Consider the following 26,128-nt stretch of genomic DNA (forward strand, 5'->3'; position numbering starts at 1 on the left):
TCCCAATCGAGAGCAGAGTCTGACTTTCCCAAAGCAGACCTGCTAGTTGAGGATTTCTTGTCCCACCGCAGCCAAGTGCTTGAATCAGGGAGTGAGGTAATTTTCTATGCTTCATTAGTGACAAGAATTGGTGTAATCAGCAACAACAACGGGTGGATGCAGTGTGAGGTGCAGAGAGCACATCACGGACTGCAGTGCCTTGAAGAACACTCTAGAAATCCATGACTTTTGAGCCCTAACTGTGGCTCAGAATAGGTTTAGAATAATGTAGGCTAAACCCTAATGTGATGTTTGTCTCTTAAGGTAAGGTGCTGTCTCCCTGCCTGTTTGATTTATGATAGATTAGGATGTTGGTTAATCTCTTCTTATTTGGCTAGATGACTGGAGATTAAGCATGTATTGTCTGCAAAAGGAACCCATAAATGCAGATTACTACGTTTTCTTTAATTATTCCTCTGTGTGCCAGCGAGATACAGAGGGGATACAGAAAGAGACAGTCACCAGCCTCTTAAATCTCATTTCAGGAGAGAGAAGCAGAAAAACCCCAGCAGCTGCTCTGCCTGATACTGGTTTTCTCTGAAATGCTCACTTCAGTTTCCTGTAAAAGGCAAAAAAAAAAAAAGCCACAGAAATAATACATTATGGTCTCCTGCGAGAAAATGGGGAAGCAGAAAGTGGATGTGAGTGAGTGAATCTGCTTGGCTGGTAGAGCACCATCTCTGTTTCCACAGGGCACGGAGACAGCAGCATTTCTTATGGGAAAAGCTCTAGTGAACACGCACAGAAACACATCTCGAAACAGAGAATAGCAACGTGCTGTGAATACTGGAAAAGAGACACTGAAAAGCTCTGTGAGCATGAGGTGGAGATGCCCATTCCGTCAGGGCCTCTGCTGAGATGTCTGCACCAGTTACCTTCTCTCCCTATGAAATCCAAGGGCATCTGGACAAAGATGCTCTTTTTCTGCTTGTTCTCTGTCCAGAGCTGCAGTTTCCTGCTTTGGAGCTCAACAACTGACAGGAGGGTGAGCTCCACAGCAGCACACACTGGCCTCCTCAGTGGGTCAGGGGTGTTGTCCTGCACTACCCAACACAAAACTAGGAGCAAGCCCAAACAGCTTGTGTCACTGGAGTCCTCCTGCTAGCTGGAGTATCCCTTGGGAAGCCTTTTTTTCTTCTCTCCTTTGGATTTCTACCTATTTGCTGGGGGTTTTTTTGTGATTAAATTTTTCTTGTCTTTCCCCATGTCCTTTGGGGATGGTACCGCAGCCACTGAACTCTTTGGGGGATGGTACCCCAAGTCCAAACTTCATTAAAGAGAAAGTATTTATTGTTCACAGCTTAAACACATTTTAGTAAATCAGCTGCATAGAAGGCAAATAGTGACAGGGCATAGGCATATTGCCTGGTATAAAGAAACCTGCTTTAAATGGCTGAGTACCTCAACCATAAATTATACTAGCACCATCAGACTTGCACGATGCTAAAATACAGAGACAATTATTTCTAAGCTAGGCAAAGCAGTAATCAAAGGGACCTCAGGTGTACAGCACCTGAAAGGGAGCACATTTAGTGCCTTAGAAACAGACCCAAGGGATACTCTTCAAGTGACACACACTGGTTGCTATAGAGATATCCGTCCTCTTCAGATACAGAGGGATCGCTCCAGGTTTCACGCGTCTCAGTGCAGACAGTCAACCATTTCCTACCGTTCCTCTCAAAGCAGATGAAATTTTCCCAAGCTTTCTTTAAAGGCAGCTTGCTTGAGAGAGGCACCACAGCCTGGTTTGGGGATGGAGGATGTGCCATGGGATTGGATTTTCACTGCCTTCACCCATCTCCCCTCTAGCTAGCAGCCTCTGCTGAAGAGAGCTCAGAGAGCCTGGACAACAGCAGGAGCTTCAGTCCAGATACATGCCAGGATCTTCTCTGTGGGAAGATGGCTCCTCTTCCTTTCCAGCCCTGCAGCCTGGTCCAAATCTTCATCAGCTCAGTTTTTCCAGGTAAATAAGCTGAAAAGTCCTGAAGCTGCTGAATGCTAGAGTGCACAATGCGGTGAGACTACTGTGCTTGGCTGTAAGCTCAGAGCTTCATTTGAAAGTGAAGAAGCCTATAACCTGCTGCAGTTTTAGACACAGCTTTGTTCTGTCACACCCAATTTGCACTTCAAACATGTCAGAGAGCAGATGCACTAGATGCACTAGTTTAGGCTTCTGCAGTGAAGCCAAATCAGTCTTAGGCGCTACTGTGCAATAATAACTTGGTGCAGTGCCAGTCTGTACCAAGACAGCAAAGTCTGAAGGCTTCCTTAAAACCCCGAGCAACACACATTTGATTCCCATCCACCACTGTAGCAGCAAGAAATATTTGTGAAGAACTTCTTTCCTTGGACAATATCCAAGTATTTCCCACTTCCTCTGCCCACTGAGACACAGTTGCCAGACTGAGCTCCTCAAGCGGTAACTGGCAGCGGGTAGCAATGACTCAGATTTTCAGGAATTACAAAACTCAGTTTCCCTTTCTTCTGAAAAGCATTCACTCTGTCTCCATTTTAAATAAGAAAACACAGGCTCAATAGGCTCTGATTCCACAAAAAGTGCCTTCCAAAGAAAGAGAACACTGCAGCATCTCCTCTGGTAGGATGCACGATGATGAACACACCCGTTTGTTCCAGCATTCCAGCAGACAGATCAGCATTTACACAACCAGAGCTGCAGTTTCTGGAAGGAAGCACAAGAACTGCAGACAAGCTGAAATTAGTAGGCGTGCAGTGGTAAGGGTTTTGCCTACAGCACCTGTCCAAGTTGTGGCAGACCTCGTGTACTTCCAGGAATAGTTCTGGGATGGAGGATGTGCCATGGGACTGGATTGTCACCAAAAGACAAGGTTCTAAGTTAAACCCACTCTCTCCCTTTAAGGTTTGGAATTCATGTGGGCTGGCATGTAAAGTGACACAAGGACTTCCCATAACTACTGCAGCCTTGGTGATAGCTAATGAATTATTCCAGGGGTATTATGGTGAGAGTGCTTGCTCCCTGTTGGGCAGCACTGCAGACACGGTAATTCCTAACCCAAGGGAGCTCTTTCCTCATCTGACACTGGCAGAGACTTCATTAGGGATCATTTTTCACTTAGAACAGTCCCAAGGAAAGCTGTAGATAGAGCCATTCCCCATCCTAATTTTAGCATCCCCCCTTGTACTGCTTTATCACATGATTATGTAGTGCCATAAACGTTTCCATACTTTTGGGAAGAGAATATTCCAGTTCTGAAGAAATTATAAACTCATATGATAAAAACATGTAAGGACAAAAATGCCCTTTCTGTTCCCCCATGTCTTTTAATTATGCACGTATGAAAAGTATCTATGAACATAAGACCTATGTATCAGTGAGCAGTGCATGTGGGTGCTGGGAATGGCACTCATGTTGGTGTTGGTGTGCATATTTGCCCTTGCTTTTCTTCCTATTTGTTTTGTCTTCTGAATTTATCTTCAGTTTACCTCGCCTGTTGATTTAACTCAGTGAATGTGTCACTTCAAAGCTATCACAAAGATTCTTCCAGAAAGTGGCAATCTCTCTTGGAAAAAAGCACAGCAGGGGAAGAGGCCATAAAAATTTCACAGACTTAACTCTGTATGAAAAGATTCCCTGTGGACAGAATTGCCTTTTATTGTGGGTATTTAGCACTGCTGAGATAGCAAGCAGTGTGGCTGAGTGCTCTTAAAATAGGATGGAGGATTTGCCACAGCACGAGGCAAGAAATACATGTTGCTGGATCAATGCTGCTGTACTGCATTCTAGAACTATGCAAGCCAAAATTTCCAGATCCAGAGTTTTCATATTAGCAAATAAAACCAGAGTGTGACAAGCCAGGACAGAACCTTGAAACAGCGGTAATGCAGTAACGTGAGCACAAGCCTGCAGAGATATGGAAACCTTGGAGGTAAATCAACTCCTTTCCTGTTCTACCCTGTCCAAGTCATCAAAATATGTGTGATGGAGGAAAAAAACCCACCCAAATGCTCATAGGTTTTCTATCTGCTTAGAAGTCTCCTCAGAGTCAAATCCTGCTGTATTGATTTCCTACAACTTTTGGATAAAGTATTTTGTATGTTTGAGTTGTATGGATTTCAAGGCAGAGTTAGGTGGCTATTCATCCGCAAGCACCTGGACTTGAGGGTTTACATCATCCTTTTGTTTCTATATTCAATTGTAAAACAAGTTCCATATATAAATTGCTCTGGATGTACTTCAGGTGTAATTAAGGTAAGTAGAACCTTAAAACCTATTTTTCTGCAGGCAGTTGACTTGAGATGAGTATTTCTGAGCTTGCAGACCCTGATCACAGAAACACACAACTCTCTCTAGAGGAAACTGAAGCCTGTCAGAAATTTTGGCTGGTTCCACCTTTGTTGCAAGTGCTACCACCCCAGTGCTTACCCAGTCCTTATGGCTAAAGTGAGACATGCAGAGCAGGCCACACACACTCAGAAGGTCCATTGGACAAGTAAAGGTGGTGCTCAAAAGTAATCAGCATGCCTGATCAGCTTCAGGAATCAGCTAGCTGATGGGGCTGAGATGTCAGCAACTGCTGGTAGTCCCTAGAAGACAAAAGGAGCCCTGGCAGGCATACACACAGAGTCCAGCCCTGAACACAGAGGTTCTTCAGAGCAGAATATTGTATGTACTAAGTAGCAGCTATAAGAGGCAGATGGAGAAACACATAAGGCGAGAAGCTCTTGTTCCAAGCTTACTTCCTGCAGAATACATCAATATTGCGGAGGTTTATTCCTCAGTAACTAAGGAATAAATACAAATTCCCCATGGAAAGAACCAGAAATGAAAATGCCATAGCAGCCACCAGGGACACAGCAGGGTGTCACACTGTAGGCTGATGCCTCTTCCATGCTTCTGCCCTATTCAACCCCCTCCAATCACTCCGAACCCCCGAAAGCCCACCTCAGCTTCCTTGAAGCACTTTGATGAAAGCCCCCAACAGAAACCCACACGAGGAACTTTAAGCCTTGCAGAAGGGGAGAGGAGGCTGAGACACCTGCAGAAGAGCCAGGTGGCCTCCTCAGCTTGTTCTGGGTTTAGAAAGTTGCTGAGCAAAGAGAATAAGCACACAGCCCCAGGGGCAGAAGTGAAGCCACAGGTAAATAAATCGCCAATTAAATGTTTGTGCAAGTTGTGCCTGATTGCCCTCAAGACACTTCCACCAGAGGGAAAGGGTTCTTTTCTTCGTGCCTGCTTCCCCAGAGGTAATGGGGAGACTCTGCCAGCAGTGCCTGAGCTCGTGCAGGGTCTGTCCTTATCCTGTTCTCACGCAACTGTGTGGATTTCGGGTTCCTCAAAGGTAGGATTAGTCCTGGGGACAGCTACAGCTCCAAAATACACCTAATCATCCATCTGTTACCAATGAGATCCAAGAAATGTGGTAAATAAAGAGAGCAAGGAGGAGAGAACATCTGTTTCTGCAGAAACCAAGTTTTGCCCATGAGCTTGCACAAAGGCAGGATTCCTCAAGGTCCATTTGCCTTTGTGCTCAGTCAGGCACCAGCCCCATTCGCCTTTGCTTTAACAAATGAGGATAAAGTGGGTCATTTTGTCGTCAGGACAACAAAAGCGCACACTGACCTAGATATGTCTGAGGGAACCTAATCTTCCTCTGGGCACAGACCCTGGGGTTCAGACAGTACAGGGGGGGTCCAGCTGGGGAAACACAGCATAGTAACCACCTCAAAATGCCTCTTTTCCTGTCTGTGCTATCAAGAACAGCCTCTCCCCTTTGTGTGCATGCATCCCACTTTCAGATTCACCAAAACCAGTCAAGGACATAGCAATCAACAAGCAGGAAAAGCAGCTTGCCATAGCATGTGATGATTTAGTCCTCATGCTGGATATTATCCCTGCAGACCCATGCCCAGGGATCAATATCTACACCCTTAAAACTGAAATCCCTGGCACTCTGCTTTCCAGAGTGCTGTCCTTGCAGGTTACAGAGTCCTCTATGGAACAACTAGCAAGGGCTTATTCCTTTATGACTGCCCTCACGCCCAAGTGTTTCCTTTGGAAGGTCACAGAAGCCAGATCTCCTCTTTGGAAAGCAGCCATAGAGAACAGCGAGCACTCAGTGGATGTGCAGATTCCCTGCAGGGTCTCTGGGACTTGGAGTCCTGTCAGTAGGAACATGAGATGTGCTATTCTAAGGTACTACAGTGGTAAGACATTGTCAACGATCAGTTACTGCCCTGAGCTGTCAGGGAGGATCCAACTGACAGGATTCCCAGGAATAAGAAAGAATACCCAAATCCTGTACACATCTGGTTAAAACAACACACAGCAAGTATGCTCAGCATCAAGGTTGATTTTCATAAAACCACAGACTGCTTTGGGTTGGAAGGGAGCTTAAAGCTTCTCCAGCTCCAACCCCTGCCCCAGGCAGGGACCCCTTCCACTGGAGCAGCTTGCTCCAAGCCCCTGTGTCCAACCTGCCCTTGAGCACTGCCAGGGATGGGGCAGCCACAGCTTCTCTGGGCACCCTGTGCCAGCGCCTCAGCACCCTCACAGGGAAGAGCTTCTGCCTAAGAGCTCAGCTCAGTCTCCCCTCGGGCAGGTTCAAGCCGTTCCCCTTGGCCTGTCCCTACAGGCCCTTGTCCAAAGCCCCTCTCCAGGTTTCTTGTAGCCCCTTTAGGCACTGGAAGGCTGCTGTATTTTAAAGCACCCTTACATCCAGATCCACTATCAAGGTGTCAGTGCTGTGTCTCTTTCACCTGACAACACAGCACGGACAGAGCTCCTCCTTTGCACAGATGGCTTTTGTACAGTCATACTGGGTTCTCTTTCATGCACAACTACAGAGCACTTCACTAGCCAGGGGCTTTATTTTGTGACACCTCCCATCCTCCTTCCAGGATCACTCTAGTAAAAATCTTCATGTATCACCTCTATTCTTAAGCACTGAATAACCACTGAATACTCTAAAGCAGCTTCGCTTCAAGCTGCATTTGCCAGCATAACAATCTAACCATAACCATCCACTCAGCCCACAGCTCTTCTGAAAGGCATTTGCTGTGCTTGCATCTCAAAAGACAGTAAGTATTTGTACATTGGGTTGCAGGATCAGCCCATTACAATCTGAGATGCTGCAAGTGGTGAGTAATTGCGGAATGCTAGCAGCAATAAGGCAGACTGTGCTCCTGCCTGTATGAAACAGGCCTGTAGCATCCTTTGTGTTTTAAGAAGGGAAACATGCCATAGAGCAACAGAGATGAAAACACCGAATCTAGAGGTAGCACATCATCATTGCAGCTTGCAACTGCAAGGCTACAATCAGTTTATCCCAACTCATAGTAAAGAAACATATTCTAGGTTCAAGTATCAGCACCAAGTTTAAGGGCAAAGCAAGAAAGGTTTCTGCAAGCTCTGTCATGCAAATCCTCTACCATGGCCCAAGGAAGAACAAGCAGCACCTCAGTTCTTTCACCTCTCCTCACTCTTCACATGATCTGGTTTTACAGAGTTCAGGCTGTCTGGTGACAAGGGAAATGACATGGTTTAAGTCCGGTTGTAGGCCACAGTAAATGCTCTGTTCTGAGCTGGTTTATGGCTGGGTTCCTGCAGGTGCCTTGCTGGCTGTACAGGGTGCACACACAACCACCACCAGCACGGTGCCAGCCACAGATGGGTTTGTTGCAGCACCACAGGTTGGTTGTATCATTTGTGAGAAGTGTCACTGCCCCACGCTCAGCCCTGTGCCGTCCAACCCACATCCACCATGGTCAAATCCAGGAAAACCGAGGGAAAACTCAAGCAAGCAACAGTACAGCCAAGGAAACTCCTCTGGGAGCCTCATTCACACCAGCAAGTGCTCTCAAACCTGCTCAATGGTGTCAAAAGCAGATAGGCTAAACCAGCACAAACACCCAGGGCTGAGCCTGGGGACTCAGAATCATAGAATCAGAGATTAGTTAGGGTTGGAAAGGACCTTAATATCATCCAGTTCCAACCCCCCTGCCATGGGCAGGAACACCTCGCTCTAAACCATGGCACCCAAAGCTCCGACCCAGGTGTAGGACCTTGCACTTGGCATGGTTAAACTCCATGAGGTTGGCATCAGCACACCCCACAAGCGTGTCCAGGTCCCCCAATCCTTTTGCCTTAGTGTCTTTACAATTCCAACATCAAACACTGCCGAGAGCTCCCTGACTGCCGTCATCCAGCCCACGGATACCCCGGCACAACACCGCTGCCGTCCCGCACCTCAGTGACACCCGCCGACCCTAACCCCCCCCCCCGCTTTATCCCGGCTCTGGAGCTCGGCGCGTCCCGCCAGCCGCAGCAGGCCCCACCGGGGCTCGCCCCTTCGCGGTTCCCCGCACACAAGCACCGCGGGTGCAGGAGGCAGCCCCCAGCCCGGAGCCCCCAGCCCGGAGCCCCCAGCCCGGAGCCCCCGCTGATCCCCCCCGCTCCCCGCTCACCCTCTGAGGCGCGGCTCCCGCCATGGCGGTTGAACGGCCGGAAGCAGCGCGCGCTGCCCGGGCGGCGCCCACGGCGGCCGCGAAGGTTCCGCTCCGGGCCGCGGCGCCGTGCGCAATGACGCAGGCGCGCTCCGCACGCGCTGACGGCGGGGGTAGGGTAGGGAAGGGGAGGGGGGGGCGCGCTCCTGCCCGCACTCCTAACATGGCGGCGGGGGGCGGCGGCGGCCGGGGGGGCAGCGCCCCGCGATGGGGCGGCGGTGGCGGCGGCCGGGCCGCGGCGCAGGAGAAGCTGCCGGTGCATGTGAGTGCGGAGACCGCCCCGCCGGGACCCCCTTCCCCGCCCCCGCCAAGGGCCGCTCCTCGACCCCCTCCCGGGTCGGCCCTGCGCGCCCCGCCGTGACCTGTCCCGCCCGCTCCCCCTGACGGTACCGTGCGCTGTCCCGGGGCCTTTCCCTCCCGGTGCCGCGGGGCACCCCCGTCCCCCTCTGCTGGTACCGTGGGGTCTCCTCGGGCCTGCCCTCCTCCCCCGGTACGGTGACCCCCCCACCCGCACGCCCCCTCGGGCCTGTTCCCTGGTGCTGCGCTCACCCTCCCCGGGAACCTGCGCCCCTGTCCCCTCCGTGCCTTTGCCATCCTCTTCCAGCACCGTGAGTCCGTCCCGGTACGGGCCTGCCTGCTCGGCCTCCATCTGGTACCGTGTTCCCCTCCCCGGGCTGCGCTTCCTTTCTCAGTGCTGTGGGGCTCCCCCCGGGGCCTGTTCCCACCTCGCTCAGTGCCCTGGGGTGTCCCTGGGTCTGTGCTCCCTTTCTGGGCCTCACCCATGTTCTCACCCTGCAGGTAGAGGATGCGCTTTCCTACCTGGACCAGGTGAAGATCCGCTTCGGCAGCGACCCCGCCACCTACAACGGCTTCCTGGAGATCATGAAAGAGTTCAAGAGCCAGAGGTAAGGCCCCGGCTGCTCTGGGGAGCTCCTCTGCCTTTGCAGGGTCCCCCAGCCCTCCTGCCACCTTTCTGCCTCACAGACACACAGAGGCCATCCTGCTGGCCTCTCTCCCAGTACTGCAGTCACTAGACACTGGAGGTGGAGGGCCTCTGTCCATCCCATCGTTTTCAGGAGCCAAAAGCCACGGGAACAGAATCAAAGAGGTTGGAAAAGGCCCTTAAGATCATCAAGTCCAACCATTACCCCAAGACTGCCAAGGCCACCACTAACCCATATCACTGAGGGCCTCATCTGCACGGTTTTTAGACACTTCCAGGGACAGTGATTCCACCACTGCCCTGAGCAGCCTCTTCCAATACTTGATTACCCTCTCTGTGAAGAAATTGGCCCTAATCTCCAGTCTGAACGTCTCCTGGTGCAGCTTGAGGCTGGTTCCTCTTGTCCCATCCCTTGTTCCTTGGGAGCAGAGCCCAGCCCCTCCTGGCTCCATCCTCCTCTCAGGCAGTTGTAGGGAGCGATCAGGTCCCCCCTGAGCCTTCTCTTTTCCAGACTGAACCCCCCAGGTCCCTCAGCCCTTCCCCATCACACTTGGGCTCCAGGCCCTGCACCAGCTCCATTGCCCTTCTCTGACCCCGCTCCAGCACCTCAATGTCTCTCTTGTAGTGATGGGCCCAAAACTGAACACATTACTCGAGGTTTGGCCTCACCAGTGGCCAGTACAGGCGGAAAAGGGAAATGTGTTTGTATTTCCCAGTCAATAGACAATTTCACCAGCCCGAGAGGTGGGGGCTGTCAGCTGCAGTGCGCGTTCCCTCTGCCTGGGCTCATTTCTGGGTGTGAGGTTCCCAGACTTGCTTGTTAAAAAGTGCATCTCTGAGAAGCCGGATGCTTGGCATACCTCTGGAATTTCTTAGGCTTAATTTGTGTTTCTGATGGGGACACAAGTAACAAACTCCTCTCAATTTTAGCATTGACACACCTGGAGTAATCCGACGCGTTTCACAGCTTTTCCATGAGCATCCTGACCTCATTGTAGGATTCAACGCTTTCCTCCCTCTGGGCTATAGGATAGAAATTCCAAAGAATGGGAAGTTAAATATACAGTCACCTTTGAACAGTCAGGTAGGTTACAGAGCTCATATTCTCTACCTAAATTCTGTTACATGTGTCACTCTGCACATCTCGTGCATGGTTTAGAACAATCATGTTTTCAGTCTTCCACTGAGACATTGGGAAGAAAACACATGCTGGGTATTGCCAGGCAGTTGCAAACATCCTGCAGTGAAAGACATCTGCTGTTACACAGATGGATACATGTTGGCCTCTGCTGCTTTTTTGTTGTTATTGTGTGGTTGTGGAGGATGAAACAGAGCTATTACTTGAACAAATTACTGATAAACTTGTGGTTAAATTGTAGGAGTAAAGATCTTTCAGATCCCTGTTCCCTTAGATCTCTCTGTTGCTTAGAGATTCGGCATCTGCACAAGCCTTATGTTTTAATGTGTTTCTTAAAACTCAGTTCTTCTGAAATAAGCCAGTGGTAACAGAAACGGTGGAGTGTGGGGTTTGGAACACCCTCTCAAGGGCAGGGGATGATGCAGTGACGAATGTGGTCATGAGCCAGATGGTTCATAACCCAGGTACGACTTAAGGGATATTTTTAAGCCAATAGTGTTAATAAAATAAGGAGGGCAATTTATTGGCTAATTAAATCTTTCTTCTTTCTTCTTCATGTGGTTATCTTTTTTAGCTAAGCAGCTTGAAAGTACTGATGCTCGGTTGAACTTGCACCTATGTTTCCGTACAAGTCGCTGTTTTGTGTCTCTTACGCCACTAGGTGCCCTCAGAGCCTGTTCCCAGCGCTCTCCCTGGCAGCGGGCTGCTGCTGCATTACTCCCAGGAGAACTCCCACAATCACAGTGACTGCTCCGAGGAGTTCAGGCAACAGCTTCCCTACAAAGAAGATAAATCCCAGCTTCCGTTGGAATCTGATTCTGTAGAGTTCAATAATGCTATCAGTTATGTGAATAAAATCAAAACACGTTTCCTTGACCATCCAGAGATTTACAGATCCTTTTTAGAAATTCTTCATACTTACCAGGTAAACTCTTCCAGAGAAGATGTTGTGGGTTTGCACTGTAGCTGTTTGAGTAGCCGTTGTCAACTGAAATGTCTGCCTGTTGAACAGGCAATTGTCCAACAATTGTCTCAGAGATATCCGTATTCTGATTGTAGAACCTTTCATGGTCTGAGGTGTAAAGGGGTTGTAACTGGATCTGTCTTACCCTTTGGTTGACTTACTGCTAATTGGATGCAGTGTAAGAACCTGGGGCTCTCTGATAGTTATTACAAGTGTGTGTAGCACAGGGCCCTTGGGCTGTTAGGGGTTTTCTTGCAGGGTGAGGTCTGGTTTTGACTCTGTCACATCTGTGTGGACCTTTTCAGAAGGAGCAGCTGAACACTAAAGGCCGACCCTTTCGAGGCATGTCAGAGGAAGAAGTGTTCACTGAAGTGGCAAATCTCTTCAGGGGACAGGAGGACCTGCTTTCTGAGTTTGGACAGTTCCTCCCAGAGGCTAAAAGGTCTTTGGTACGTGGAAGCTTGCAATAAGGCAGAATGTTGAACGCTCTCTGTATGTGGAATACATAAAGGAGCTTTAGGAATGCAAAACATTATGGGAAAACATACAGCCAATAGGTCAATTTTGCTCCTTTTCATTGTATTTTGCAGCACAAGTGACTTAACTACATGCTTTTTGTCCTGTTCAGATGTGTAGAGCTCTTCAGTTGCACTGATCAGGAAGAGAACATTGAAATCATTATTTATTCACTTCAGTTCACAGGAAACGGACCATGTGAAGTGAACAGTGTCCAGAAAACCGAGCATGAGAAGAATCTGGAACACAGCAAAAAGCGATCCAGACCGCTGCTGTTGCGTCCCGTTTCTGGCCCTGCAAAGGTATCTTTGAGCGAGTAAAAACTTCGGATAACTTGATGTTACTCCTTGTGTTTAGGTAATTGCTTAGATGAGGTTGTAATGAGTGACATCCTTGAGGGGTTAGGTACAAGAAACAAAATGTCAAAGTTATTTAAAAAAACATAATTACTGGGTTAAAAGGGAATTTTAAAGTATGCTTAAATGTGTGTGGGAACACTGAACACTAAGTGTCAAGACTTTCTGTGCCAAGTATTGGCCCTGGAAAGGGACAATTTACTGCTTCTACAAAGAAATCTCTTTGGAATCCTTTCTCAAGTGATTCTTTTTTGTTGCTGTTCCTTCTCCTTAGCTGGGAGTCATTTGATAGAGATTGCTGTGGAGGGTGTGACACAGCTGTGCTAGGTCACTCTTGGGAAACAGAGTTTCAGCCTTTGCGGAGAGCTGGTATATGGCACTGGGGTGGAATTTGGTAGCATTTAAGTGTAACTGCTGTTCTTTTAACAGAAGAAAATGAAGCTGCGAGGTACCAAAGATCTGTCGGTAGCGACGGTGGGAAAATATGGAACACTGCAAGAGTTTTCCTTCTTTGACAAGGTCAGCATCTGGCCTGTTCTTCTGTTCTGTGGGCTTGCTTACAACCAGTTATGTGGTTATTACTTGGTTGGTTTTGTGTCCAGTCTGTGTGTCAGCACTTAGCAATTGCCTGACTTCAAGTAGTAGATAAAGACAGAGCAGGAAAAGAGAAAATAGGTGGGTTTGAAGGATGAACAGAAAACGATAATTAAGCTTTTCCTGAATGCTTGCCTCCTACAAACATGTTTTTCTCTGTTTTTCAATGATGTTTCCTCATGGTACTATCTATAGTTACAAGGTTATTGTTTGAAACTGGGCATTTTTGTACATGCTCTCTTTTTGTGTTGCAATGTAGACAGAGGTTTGTATGTAGAATACATAAAGGAGCTTTGTACCCGTGTCATTGTATCATGTCATTGCTTCAGACTACTTAGAGGATGAACTGAACAGAAGTAGGGTTCAACTGATCTGATCATTTCTCTCCAAACTGTGCTTTAGGTGCGTAGGGTGCTAAAGAGTCAGGAAGTCTATGAAAACTTTCTCCGTTGCATTGCTCTTTTCAACCAGGAGTTGGTCTCTGGCTCTGAGTTGCTCCAGCTAGTTACACCATTTTTAGGGTAAGTTCCAGACTATTTTCTCTGTGTTGTACTTTTTAGGTCTTAACTCTTGTTACTTTTTGGTAGACACTGTGAATTTGGCCACTGAAGTTTTGGATTTAACTTCAGAAATACCTCCTAGGTAGCAGGCAAGAAATTGTAGGGTAATTCAAGAAGAGGAGTAACAAATCTGAGTCTTTTAGTGTATCTACACAACTCTTAAAGAGCATTTTGAGGAGGATCTTTTCCTCTGTGCCTCCAGTTGAATGCTACACAAGCAGCAGACTATCTGATGTATTAAATCACTGGGGACAGAGAACCTCATGGATTCTGGAGGGTGGTCTCTATTCACACTCCCTGTTCTAATCTTTCAAAGGATAATACAGGTATTAACATGAAATCTCAGAACAAAGCTGTGAAAAGAAGAAATAGTTTTAGCTCTGATGTGAGCCCTCTAGTGCTGTTTGGCTTCCAGCAGAAGAGGGCATGGCAAGGATCAGTGACTCCCCAGTCAGTTGAGGGGAGCATTTGTGAAGTTCTGAAGGGAAATTCTTTTCCTGCCTTGAATCAAAAAACCCATAAAATAATTCAGAGAGAATGACAACAGAGGGGATTGGTGTTGAAATATTTTTGGCTGCAACACTGCTTAGATTTTCTCCTTCACTTTTAAGACACGAGCCACCCTAAAACTGTCAGAGTGAAATAACAGAATACACTTACCTGTGTTTTTGAAGGAAATTCCCAGAACTCTTTGCACAGTTCAAGTCCTTCCTTGGTGTGAAAGAGCTTTCATTTGCTTCTCCACTGAGCGACCGATCTGGGGATGGAATGAGTCGGGAGATTGATTATGCTTCCTGCAAACGCATCGGCTCAAGCTACCGCGCTCTCCCCAAAACCTATCAGCAGCCAAAGTGCAGTGGAAGAACAGCCATTTGCAAGGAGGTACCTTGGGATCGACCTTTCAGTCCCCATACACACACTGCACTTGCATGAATTGAAGTGGGGTTGTTAGTGCTACAGCTTCTGCACATGGATTCCCCTCTTGAATGTCTGTTAGCCAGCTTTAACCTCACGTCAGTTACTCATCCAATTCATTGAAATCAGAGTATCCACTAATTTTATCTAAGCCCATCTCAAGTTCAGTTTTTAACGCCTTTTTGAGTTGGTGTGCATACACAAGTTATTCCTAGAGACAGAAAAGATATGTTAAATAGCCTGAGATTAATTTTCTAGCAGTGGACAAATACGGCCTGTAGAAAGTTTCTCTCCTGAAACAGTACTGTGAGACGGTGGCTCAGGCACTGTTCCACTGAGGGCAGACATCGGCAGTGTTGGTGCTCCCACCTCTCACTGTTGCTGATTACTCCAGAGTGATCTTTATGGTTTGTGAGATGATCACTAAGGTGCTTTCTGAGCAAGGCCCTGGCACAGTTCCACACAGACCTCTCATCATCTGTGGAGCAGTCATTGCAATGACTTACGAGCTAGGTCTGAAACATCCAATAGAAACTGCAGAAAGAAACCAGAGAAGTATCAGACCTCGTGAGAACAGCTCTGGGCTCATAAGGCTCTGTTCGAGGTCATGTCTTTGCACTGTTGCAGGTGTTAAATGATACATGGGTTTCATTTCCATCCTGGTCTGAAGACTCCACTTTTGTCAGCTCCAAGAAGACTCCTTATGAGGAGCAGTTGCACCGCTGTGAAGATGAACGGTTTGAGGTACCTCTAACTACTGAGCTCTTTTTTGCCTGTCTCCTCCTCAGGAAGCAAAACTTAAAGCTCTGATTTTGAGTGGATGAATTGGTGGTCAATTGCAGAAAGTTCCACTTGTGTTTGTTGGTTTGAGCTAGAGTTTGGTGTTTTCCACTTGCCTGCAGTCTAATAGTGCTTTCTAGACATGAATCCAGTTCTGTAAAGCATGTTACCTTTGGGAGAACTGGCAGAGGTATATTTTCCAGTAAGAAACCTTTGCTGATGCTTCTTAGCTCCACTTTGTGATGCCACTGGTCTCCATTTTCCTGCTATGCCTGTTCTTACAGTGTGTCTTCTGTGAACTCTTTAACAGTTGGATGTTGTCTTGGAGACCAACTTGGCCACAATACGTGTGCTGGAGAGTGTGCAGAAGAAACTGTCCCGACTGACTCAAGAGGATCAGGAGAAATTTCGACTGGATGATTGCTTGGGAGGAACATCAGAAGTGATCCAGCGCAGGGCCATCTATCGCATCTATGGTGATAAGGCACCTGAGATCATTGAAAGTCTGAAGAAAAACCCAGTTACTGCCGTTCCTGTTGTTCTTAAGAGGTAATTCCCATTCTCCCATGTTCACGTGGGTTCTTTTAAGAAAGAATAGAGATTTTTTAAGGCAACTGTTTTCTGTAGATGTTTTTCCAAAGGGCAGTTCATCCTCAGTGCTGGTGCTTTTACTTCTTTCTTTCTTTCTTTCTTGCTTCCAGGATTACTGACAAGTTTTTAGTGCATCACAGTCGGCTACATTAGAAATACTTTGTGTGTCTTACTGTGCTTGTCTCTTTGAACTGAAGTCCATTATACATTTGTGCAGATTGAAAGCAAAGGAGGAGGAATGGAGGGAGGCCCAGCAGGGCTTCAACAAGATTTGGAGGGAGCAGTATGAGAAGGCCTACCTGAAATCCCTCGACCACCAGGCAGTCAACTTCAAACAGAATGACACCAAAGCTTTGCGCTCCAAGAGCTTGCTGAATGAAATTGAGAGTGTCTATGATGAGGTGTGTGTGCTAATGACTAATCCACCCTGGATGTTCTTCGTGTATAGTAGTATCTAGATGTTAAAGTAGCACCTAGGACCTTGTTGAAGTGGTAGCGCTCTGAGGAGTTCTCAGTCAGAAATGACTGTCCCAAGCAGAGCATTAATACTGCCTTATTTCTTCTGGCAGGAATGGCTCTTGAGCATGGATTGGAAGGATCTTTATCTATTTGTCTCTTGATTACAGCATCAGGAGCAGCATTCAGAGGGGAGAAGTTCATCCACAAATGAGCCTCATCTTATCTTTATCTATGAAGATAAGCAGATTTTGGAAGATGCAGCGTCTCTTATCAGCTATTATGTAAAAAGGCAGCCTACTATCCAAAAGGAGGATCAAGCCACCATCCGGCAGATAGTGCATCACTTCATACCTGAGCTGTTTTTCTCTCAGCCCCCTGAGCACAGTATTTCTGAAGAATCAACAGATGAGGACAGAGAAAACCATCAGGGGCAGAACCTGGATGCTCCTGAGCTACGCAAGAAACACGTGCCTGGGCCTCCAAGCAGTCCTTTGGAGGCAAAAGCAACCTTCTGCGATGTTACAGCTGCTGAGCCCCACAACACTCTGGATGATGTTTACAGCCTGTTCTTTGTCAATAATAACTGGTATTTCTTCCTCCGCCTTCACCAGACTCTGTGCTCAAGGCTCCTAAAGATTTATCGTCAGGCTCAGAAGCAGCTTCTAGAATATCGGACTGAGAAGGAGAGGGAGAAGCTCCTCTGTGAGGGAAGAAAGGAAAAAACCAACGATCCAGCCATGGAACTGAGGCTGAAGCAACCAAGTAAGAATAATGCAGGCCATAGTCCATTCCTAATGCTCTGGTTGTTAGTACTTGGTTAGAGATACCTGAGTAACCGAGAGCAGCAGGCAAGTCTGTAAGGAGTGAGGGCTGTGACCTGTGGATCCAGCTGATTTGACAGGGTAACTAGCTTGTAATTGAACTTCTGAGGGCTTTCGTGTGTAGTTCATAGAGACTTCACACAAGCCCACTGTGGCAGATGCTCTCCAGCGTCTCACTGTATAAATCTGTTACCTCAATTTACAACATAAATGGCTCCACAGCAAAGCAGTTAACTACACGAGGCAGTCATGGAAGCACACAAGGTAAAGTTGTTACAGTCTGTCAGCACTCCTTAGGGGGAACTGTCTTTGTGTAGGCATGTTCTGGACATGGAATGTCATGGTTCTCAAGCAGTGCTGTCCCTTGCATCTCTTAACTTCACTCTGCCTCTTACATGCATTGAATGATGGCACTTTTCCCCTGCCCAGGTGAGGTGGAACTGGAGGAGTACTACCCCGCGTTCCTGGATATGGTGAGGAGTCTGCTGGATGGGAATATTGACCCAACACAGTATGAGGACACCCTAAGGGAGATGTTCACTATCCACGCCTACATTGGCTTTACTATGGACAAGCTGGTGCAGAATATTGTCCGCCAGGTAACTAACTGGGTGGCAGTGCTGTGCATAGGGGGGGCCACGCATCCCCTTTCTACAGACAGGCTTCTCACAGTACGCTGTAATGCAAGGATGCACTAAACTTACAGCAGATTTGTAGATAAGTATGGAGGGGAAACACTCAAAGAGAAGTTCAGTGAGAGAGTTCAGCAGCAGTACAGGCACCACCTATGGGGATTTACCCTTCCTGGCCTTTTCCAACAAGTTTTGAGTTCCAGTCTTTTTAAAATCCTGCCATTCCCAAAAATACATCTAAGGCAAAAAGTAAAGTCCTTTTTACTTAAATCTCTCTTGTAATTATAGTTCTGTTACAGTTAAGGCACCTCAGCCCCTCACTCTTCTCTGTTCCTTTCATTGCAAAGTAGTGAAAAAGAGTGAAAGGTGTGAAGTCTCTGGAGTTCGAACTGATGTTTTATGTGAGGTGTGATGCTGTGTTGGGGTTTGTGCTTCTTTCATAACATAGAGTTTAGTCTTGGCCCAGACTTGCTGACCGAATTCCCCCTTTTTTAATGGAAGCTTCACCATCTGGTGAGCGATGACATCTGCCTGAAGGTGGTTGAGCTCTACTTGAATGAAAGGAAGCGAGGTGCTGCTGGAGGTAACCTGTCCTCTCGCTGTGTCCGGGCAGCAAAGGAGACCAGCTATCAGTGGAAGGCTGAACGGTGCATGGCTGATGAGAACTGTTTCAAGGTAAGAACTTAATGAACTGAGTGTGGCCTTTGCCTGGGAGAAATGGGGCTGGAAGCTCTAAGGCCACAATGGTGAGCAAGAGCAGTGTGGAGAGGAGGTATCAAAACCAGAGCCTAGACAGTAAAGTGACACTGAAAAGCCCTACTGTTTGCTTCTCTCCTAGCTTCTATTTGTTGTCCAGATGACTTGTGAATGTACAGCATTTTATTGTGAGCTGTGTGGCCAATGTCTTATGCCTGTAACTTAATTACAGGTAATGTTTCTTCAGCGGAAAGGACAGGTGATCATGACCATCGAGCTTCTGGATACAGAAGAAACCCAGACAGAGGATCCTGTGGAGGTCCAGGTAATACCACAGTGACCATGGGGTCTGCTCTGCCACAGGCAAAGGACATGGTTTCCTGCTTTCTTGCTCCACAATGTGAGACTTTGCCAGGAGGATAAGTGGGAAGATTACATGTGGAGCTGTGGTCTACTGACAGAAATGGATGTGTTAGCAGAAGGGTTTCAACATAAAGCAGCTTCATAAAAAGCAGCTTGGAAATAAACCAGTTCTTTGCAATGATGTTTGTCTAGAGAGTGAAATTTGACTTGAAATCGGTCTCTCTTGTGCAGCACCTGGCTAACTACATGGAGCAGTACGTTGGGGTAGAAGGAGCTCCAAACAACCAGAATGATGGCTTCTTACTGAAACCAGTCTTTCTGCAAAGGTGAGCTCCCTCTGCTGAATCACGCCTACAGCAGCTCTGTGTAGCTGGCAGTGATTTTAGGTGATGTGCCACATAGGCAACTCTAAGGAAATGCACTCATCTTCGAGGTCCAAAGGGGCTGCTTAGTCCAGTGCACTGCATAAGAGTGCTGAAGAAAAAGTATATGACTGCTGCATTGAGGTTTGTTGATGAACCTGTGTTTAGAATGGAGATTCTGGGAGAAATTTGGGGTCTGATTAGTTCTGATTTCACTCCGTATTTGTCAGAGTGGATGGAGGAAGATCCCGGAGAAAGTTTGACCACTGAATGTGGAACTAGGCATTTCCTGTTTGTGCTGTCAGCTTAAGAGAATGGGCAATGCAGTGGGACGCTTGCTTTGTAACCCTTGGTATGTTCTAGAAACCTGAAGAGGTTCCGCAAGTGGCAGTGTAAGCAGGTGAGAGCCCTGCGCAGCGAAGTCAAGAGCTCCTGGAAGAGGCTCATCGGGGTGGAAAGCGCCTGCAACGTGGACTGCCGCTTCAAGCTCAACACCCACAAAATGATGTTCATCATGAACTCGGAGGATTACATGTACAGGCGGGGAGCTCTCTGCCGAGCCAAGCAGGTGCATCTCCTATTACTCTCTCTGCAGCTCGGGCAGTAGCAGAGGTTGAGGATGTGAGCCAAAGACAGGTACCCATAAGAAGTCTTGTGGCTGAATTCCTGCAAACTACACCCAGATGAAACATGGAGGAGAGCTGGTAAATGCTCTGTACTTTGGTTTAGTTTAGCAGCCTTTTCTTTACCAAGCAGATTTTAAGGGGGAGTGACATACATTAAGAAATAGAGGTCTTTAATGCAGGTATGGGATTTCCTGGTTTACTGTTTGCATTGTGTGCTGAAGCATGTGCATCTCAAGCAAAGAGGGGAAGGTTTTGGCTCGGAAACCTCTCAGTGATCTTTACTGTCCTGCTTTCAGGTACAGCCAATGGTGCTGCTAAAGCACCACCAGCAGTTTGAAGAGTGGCACAATAGATGGCTGGAAGAGAACGTGACCATGGAGGCAGTTGATGTAGTGCAAGACTGGCTAATGGGAGATGAAGACGAGGAGATGGTGCCCTGTAAAACCACCTGTGAGACAGTGAATGTCCATGGGGTCCCAGTGAACAGATACAGAGTTCAGTACAGTCGCCGTCCAGCTTCACCGTGAGCAGAGACTCATCCTGGGACCAAGACACGTAGGAGCATTGCTGGTGAAACACATTTACTCTGAGAATAGTGGTGGGAATGCAATGTATGTATTAATGATATTTATCCAAACAGCATTTTACTTGGGATTATGATGTATTTTCCGTATGGCATAGACTTTCCTCCTTGCAGTGTAATCCTCCAGCCATCATGAAGAGACTTACAAAAGCTTTATGGGAAGAGGGCTCTTGGCATTGCCACACACTCCTGAGCTTTAGGCCACTGCCACCAGCCAGTACTGAGTGAGTGGGTCAGGCTCTGGGTAAACTGCCATGAGTGGCTTCGTTGGAGGTGGAGCTGCACTGGTGTTTGAGCAGATGCTGGCAGCTGCTTCCACTTTGAAGGAATTCATGTTCCCTATCTTCCTGAATTTATGCCACCTTGGAGCCCGCAGAACTCTCCAGTGTAACCTCTGAGTGCCAGCAGGGCTGAGAGCACCAGCACAGGCTGCTCACCCCACTATGGGCTGCTTCCTTGTGTACTGGTAAGGCAAAGGATGCAGCACTTGTTACTGGTGCTCTAGTGAGAAAAATGCCAAACCTGAGACAAGGGTGGACAGCAAACTGTCACCTATCATCTCCCACTCCTCAACTGAGTATTCTGGAGCATGAACTAAGGGGAAGAAGCTCTCTGAGCTGCAGTGCTGGGCAGGAGAGCGACGTGCACCGCAAGACAGCCTCAGCCCATCAGCCACCCCCTTGCAGCTGAGCACTGGATCCCATGTGTGTTGCTTTGTGAACTCACAGTCTGCTGCAGACTCTGCCTTCTCCAAGCCGGAGCTGCTGGGAGCGGGTGCGAGGGGAGGAATATCCATTGCGAGGTCTGGCCTCTTTCAGTTGAGTTTCGTTTGGTATTTTGCATGTTGCTCAGCAGCCTCCGGAGACTCTGCGCTCTTTCCCTTTTGCATGCCCCGACGCCGTGGTCCTGCTGGGTTGTCCCGCTTCGGTAACATCAGCAGATGGAGCTCTTGCAGCGCAGTGGTTGGGCTGGCTCTGAGATTTGTCCCGGATCCTTCCCTGTTTCCGCCGGGTCAGCACAGATGCTGTGTGTGCGGTGACACACGGAAATCTGTAACGGGCGCTATTAGATCCAGCCACAACCATCATAGACAAGCTTTTCCACTGAACCATCTGTGCTTCTATCTGAGCTTTTTTGCAGTGAAACCTAACAAAACCCTACCCCAGACCACACAGAACACTACTTCAACCGCCTGACTTCATCTAGTGATAAACCAAGAAACTTCAGCCATGTCTGTCTGCAGCCCCACTGTGCCATTGCTCTTGTTCCTCAGGAGCCAAGGGCTCCGCACTGCCCATGGAGTGTGTTACAAACAGAATGTCCTGAGGCAGGTCCAGCCTCCTTTCAGCTCTGCTCCCAGCCTTTTCCTGCCTTTTGTGGGGGGAATAATCCTCCCCACCCTGGTATTTGCTGTGGCTTTGATTTTTAGGTTCTAATTTCTGCCAGACCGAACTAGCAGCCTGTAGGATTTGTCCTGGGTTGTTTCCACTGTCCAGCATTGGGTTTTGCAATTGTCTCACTTGACAGTAGAAAAATGGGCCTTTGGGGTATGTTTAATAGAAAACTGTACTGCCTCTTTGTCTGTTTTGCAAAATAATCTGGAGGAGGGGAGGAGGGAGCCAGGCTCTGGCATCCGTGGCCACTTGCACAACCCCTGCCAGCAGAGGACTTCTCATCAGAGCTCATGGTCTCGGTGCCTGGGTCTCTGTTAGGGTTTGGCTACTGAAATGATCTGAAGGTTCTTCCCCTGCTCTTGTTGCAGTGAGTGCTGGAAGATGCTGCCCATGTAGCTGATGGGGGCTGGCTGCAGGAGCAGGGGGTGAGCCGGTGCAAAGCACAGTGTCCCCCTCTTGCTTCCAGACAGCTCAACAGAACGCACCTCCGTCCTGTTCACCTCTCTGCTGGCTTCCAGTGGAGACGACAACTGTGCCAAACCTTCTCATTTTCTGAGACAGAAAAATGTTAATAGGAACTAGGTTGCAACCTGTGGCTTAAACTGCGTTTGATTCCAAGTGTCCCAAGGTGCGGTGCGTCTCCGCACCCTCCTGTCCCATCACCCCAGTTTTAAGTGTACTTCAGGTGGTTTTAAGCATCTTTCTTTTGTAAACCTTAATTTATAATCTGAAGAGAGTAAGTAAAACTTTTGCCCTTGACAGCTCTATTGTCTCAAAACCAAGAGCAGCAAATGATGGGACTGGAATGAGGTGGGCAGGGCAGGACTGAGAAGGGCTTGCTAATGTCTGGGAGGGTTTAAGCTCCACCGCTGTGTATCTGCTTAGCACCACCTTGATTGAAGAGTTTGTTCTTCCATTTTTTTGAAGGATCTTTGCTTTTTGGGCTTGTAATTGCTTTGCCAGCTCTTTGAATGTAGTTTTTTTTAATATTTATTTGCACATTCAAGTAAAATAAAATATTGATTTTAAAAGTCTGCAGCTCTCCCTGCTTTAAATGGATTCAAATTGAATCAAAAGCCCCCAGCTGGGTTCTCTTGCACCTGCAACTGAATTTGCAATAGAAAAGTTGCATGAACTTCCCTTCAGGCAGTTGCTGACAGGCTCCAGGATGTGATGATTTAGGTGGTGCCACCAGGCAGCAAACCTTGAACCCTGCCCACACGGAGAAGTTAGTGCAGGGTAAGTGTGGGATGCGCTCGCTAAGGTAAAAAGGAGACCACACGGCTGGCTGAGAGCACCCAGCATGGGGTGGCACGGTTGCTCCATCCAGAGAGGTCTCAAAAGAGACCCTGGTGCCGTGCCAGCAGCGCGGGGTCCTTGTGGGTTGGTTTCTTTCACCTTTGCCATAAGAAGTGTGGGACATAAATAAGGTCCATGCCTGGCCCCAAGTGCTCGCACGCTAAATGCAGCAGACGTTCAAGAGAAGTGACTGATCCCAGGTCCGAACTCCATAAGCACATCTGCTACAGGTTAAGCCAATACAACTGCAACCATGAAAATAACCCTCCACCCGCCTTTCCCTCAACCTCCCCGAATTCCTGGGTAATAACATGTTTAACTGTGTTCCCTGTGAGCTCTGCAACAAATGAATGTGTAGATCTTGCAAATTAAGCTGTAGTGATGGGACCCAGATCTGATAGGAGTTTCCTTTACATCACTCTCAACACTTCCGTTGCCATAACAAAAGGCAACTCTGCTTTCTGTGCAGCGTGTGCCTTGCGCACAGGGAAACAAACTCTTGTTCTCCTAATAACAATCCCCTGATGCATCCATTGCATGGGATAGCCTGATTAAAGTGATGGTCGTGGTGCCTCAGAGGACACAGTGCACTTCACACAAGTCATCTTGCTGAGATCTTGGGCTGCTCACAAAGAGGCCATGCCCTGTTCTCAAGAGGAGGGACAGCCCAGAGCTGACATCACCCCAGAGCAGTTGGAGGTCTCAGCAAGTGGACAGCTTTGGCAAGGACAAGGAAAGACAGCTTAAAAATGGCTTTCAGGTTTGTAGGATGGAATAAGAATGGTTTAATACATTCAATTATGAATTGCTCAAGCAGCCAGGATTTGATATGGCAGGGCCTTTTTGTCTCACTTTTCTGTGTTACAGTGATGCACAAAGAGCTGTGAACCAGGCAGAGGTGGTCTGGAAGTATGTGTAAATGAGTTGAGTTTTCCTTCCCACTTAAGCCATTCCTCTGGATTAGAACTGAGTAACTCAACCTTATGAGCCCAGAGTTACCTTCACCTCCCACCCATCATAATTAAAGACTAAAGTAAAGTCTAACAATCCTGAACTACACACTTCCTGAAGGATGAATCCAGTAACACCCAGTGCTGGATAGGGATGATGGTGCCTAATTCCTGCAAGGTAGTCCCTATGCCAGTGACATTATCTTGCTGAGAAAGGACCAGAAGAAGCTATCCAGACCATCCAGTGGGTTGCAGTGATGCCAATGAAATTGCAAGCAAGCAGAAAGGTAAGTCTGGAAAAAACCTGTCCCCCCAGAAGTATTCCACAGGGGATCCTGGTCCAAAGGCCATCATTTCCCTCTCAATCATCAGTGGAAGGTTTCTGTGCTGCACCAGCTGGGGAAGGCAGAGCCAGCCCTGCACCCATGGAAAATGTGAGGCTGTGCTGACACTGCTGGAAACGTGGCACACTGCTGCCTGTGGTCAGCTCGTGGCTGCAGCAAACATGAGCTCAGCGTGGGGCAGGCATTGGCTGCACCAAGGTTCCTGCCTTCACACCTGGAGCTTGTAGCTGAAAACTCTCTGGAGCTGCTGGGACAGAGCAGAATTAGCAAACCCCATTGTTTGCCTTCTACAGGTTGCTCTTCCAAGCCTTCAAGATGCATGGGATGGACCAGGTGGTGTTTGTACCCTCCCTCTGAGCTTTCAAGCCCCTGTTCTCCAGCAGTGAATCTTTTGGGATCAGAGCCATGGAATAAAAGAGCTCCTTCTCCCAGGAAATGATCTATTGCACAATGAATTACTTGAAACCCAAACTGTTACCCCGCAGGGCAGGGATCACACGACTTCAAGAGATGTTAACAAGGCATGACAAACCTCTGGCATCAGCATCCCCAAGCAAGCTGTTCTGCATCTACAGCAGTCACTAAAGATCACACAGCATCTGACAAATGAAGGACACAGCAACGAGTAACCTCTCTCTGCTCCACTCCAGAGACCTGGCCATAGGAAGCAGGGCTGTGATTTGCACACTATCTGAACCTGATTATGTCTAATTTTCTGCATACACAGAATGGAAAGGATCCTGGCTGAGGCATGGAAAATATGTGGCCACATGAGTCATTCTGTAATGGTTCATAAATCCTGAGAGAATCACAAAAGCAAAACATCTAATATTGCATCTTCCCTGTCCCTGCCAGTGGAACTCCACCTCTCGACACGCTCGGCACAGGGATGTGGGAATATGGTGAAAGCAAAGGAAATAGGATCATTTTCTCCTTGGAATAGAAGAATCTCATCAAACAGCAGCCAGGCTCAGATTTGCAGCCTCCACAGAAGAGGCCATTCATAAGCTGAGGAGAAAGAAATGAACTGCTCCTCAGGTTGCCAAGCCAAATTTACAGTTCCTACTGCCCGGACTCCAGCTTCTGTCCTTACTCCCTTGCAGGGCCAGGCAGGGACTGGAGAGCCTGAAACCCAAGCTATGACCTCCTGGCCCCACTGGCCTCCCCAGTCAGTGGGAAGTGGTCACCCTGGGGCTCGGACACAAGCCAAGGGAGGGGATTTGGGATGCTCCCAGCAACGCTGTGTGAGGCAGAGCATGGGAGAGACTTGTACTCTCCAGGAGTTAGAGTTGGGGGGACCAAGCAGCAATGGTCTGCTGGGTGGAGGCTGCACATCTCTGGAAAAACCCAGCTCTTCCTGGGCTGAAGTGGCTGGAGCTCACCATTATCTACCCACCAGCAGAGGCTTCCTGTGCACCCTGGGCAGGCCCCTTTCCTGCTGGAAGGAGCAGCTCTCCCTGTTCCTGGTAGTTTATCAGCGGAAGCCCAGTGCCTCCAGGGAGCTGGGGGGGTTCATGGCACTTCTCATTCCCATGTTATGGTGCTCCAGGCTGGTGCTGATCCTTCCAAATGCAAATAGCTCCAACCCACAGGACTTCCAACCAACCTCTGCAGTGAAACCAAGAGGGAAGGGGCAGGAGCAGAACCAAGAGAAGTCAGAAGGGCCCAGCCTGCTGTAGGGGCTGCAAGGCACTAAAACCCTTTAATTGCCACAACATGGGG

At 48.2% G+C, this 26,128-nt stretch overlaps 1 protein-coding gene across 1 annotated transcript; it reads left to right on the plus strand.

Annotated features, from left to right (window-relative positions):
* Positions 1 to 8,657: 8,657 nt before the first annotated feature.
* Positions 8,658 to 22,847, plus strand: SIN3B (SIN3 transcription regulator family member B). The gene is made up of 19 exons (XM_061355879.1): positions 8,658 to 8,782; positions 9,319 to 9,425; positions 10,394 to 10,547; positions 11,263 to 11,526; positions 11,871 to 12,014; positions 12,261 to 12,383; positions 12,867 to 12,956; positions 13,434 to 13,552; positions 14,266 to 14,473; positions 15,134 to 15,250; positions 15,597 to 15,835; positions 16,095 to 16,278; positions 16,504 to 17,098; positions 17,587 to 17,756; positions 18,291 to 18,464; positions 18,718 to 18,810; positions 19,080 to 19,174; positions 19,574 to 19,778; positions 20,133 to 22,847. Exons 1-19 carry the CDS (start codon positions 8,684 to 8,686, stop codon positions 20,361 to 20,363), a joined length of 3,411 nt encoding a protein of 1,136 aa, XP_061211863.1. The 5' UTR covers positions 8,658 to 8,683; the 3' UTR covers positions 20,364 to 22,847.
* Positions 22,848 to 26,128: the final 3,281 nt, after the last annotated feature.

This window comes from Neopsephotus bourkii, unplaced genomic scaffold, assembly GCF_033783945.1.
Source record: "Neopsephotus bourkii isolate Nb327-2 ecotype Australia unplaced genomic scaffold, CSIRO-AGI_Nbou_v1 NB_838, whole genome shotgun sequence".
Classification (NCBI taxonomy): domain Eukaryota; kingdom Metazoa; phylum Chordata; class Aves; order Psittaciformes; family Psittacidae; genus Neopsephotus; species Neopsephotus bourkii.

Excerpts from the sequence above, each read along its gene's own strand:
- SIN3B (XM_061355879.1), top strand. The coding sequence starts at position 8,684 with ATGGCGGCGGGGGGCGGCGGCGGCCGGGGGGGCAGCGCCCCGCGATGG. Across the intron at positions 10,548-11,262 it reads AGTCACCTTTGAACAGTCAG|GTGCCCTCAGAGCCTGTTCC; the intron begins GTAGGTTACAGA and ends TTACGCCACTAG. Across the intron at positions 19,779-20,132 it reads CTCTCTGCCGAGCCAAGCAG|GTACAGCCAATGGTGCTGCT; the intron begins GTGCATCTCCTA and ends TCCTGCTTTCAG.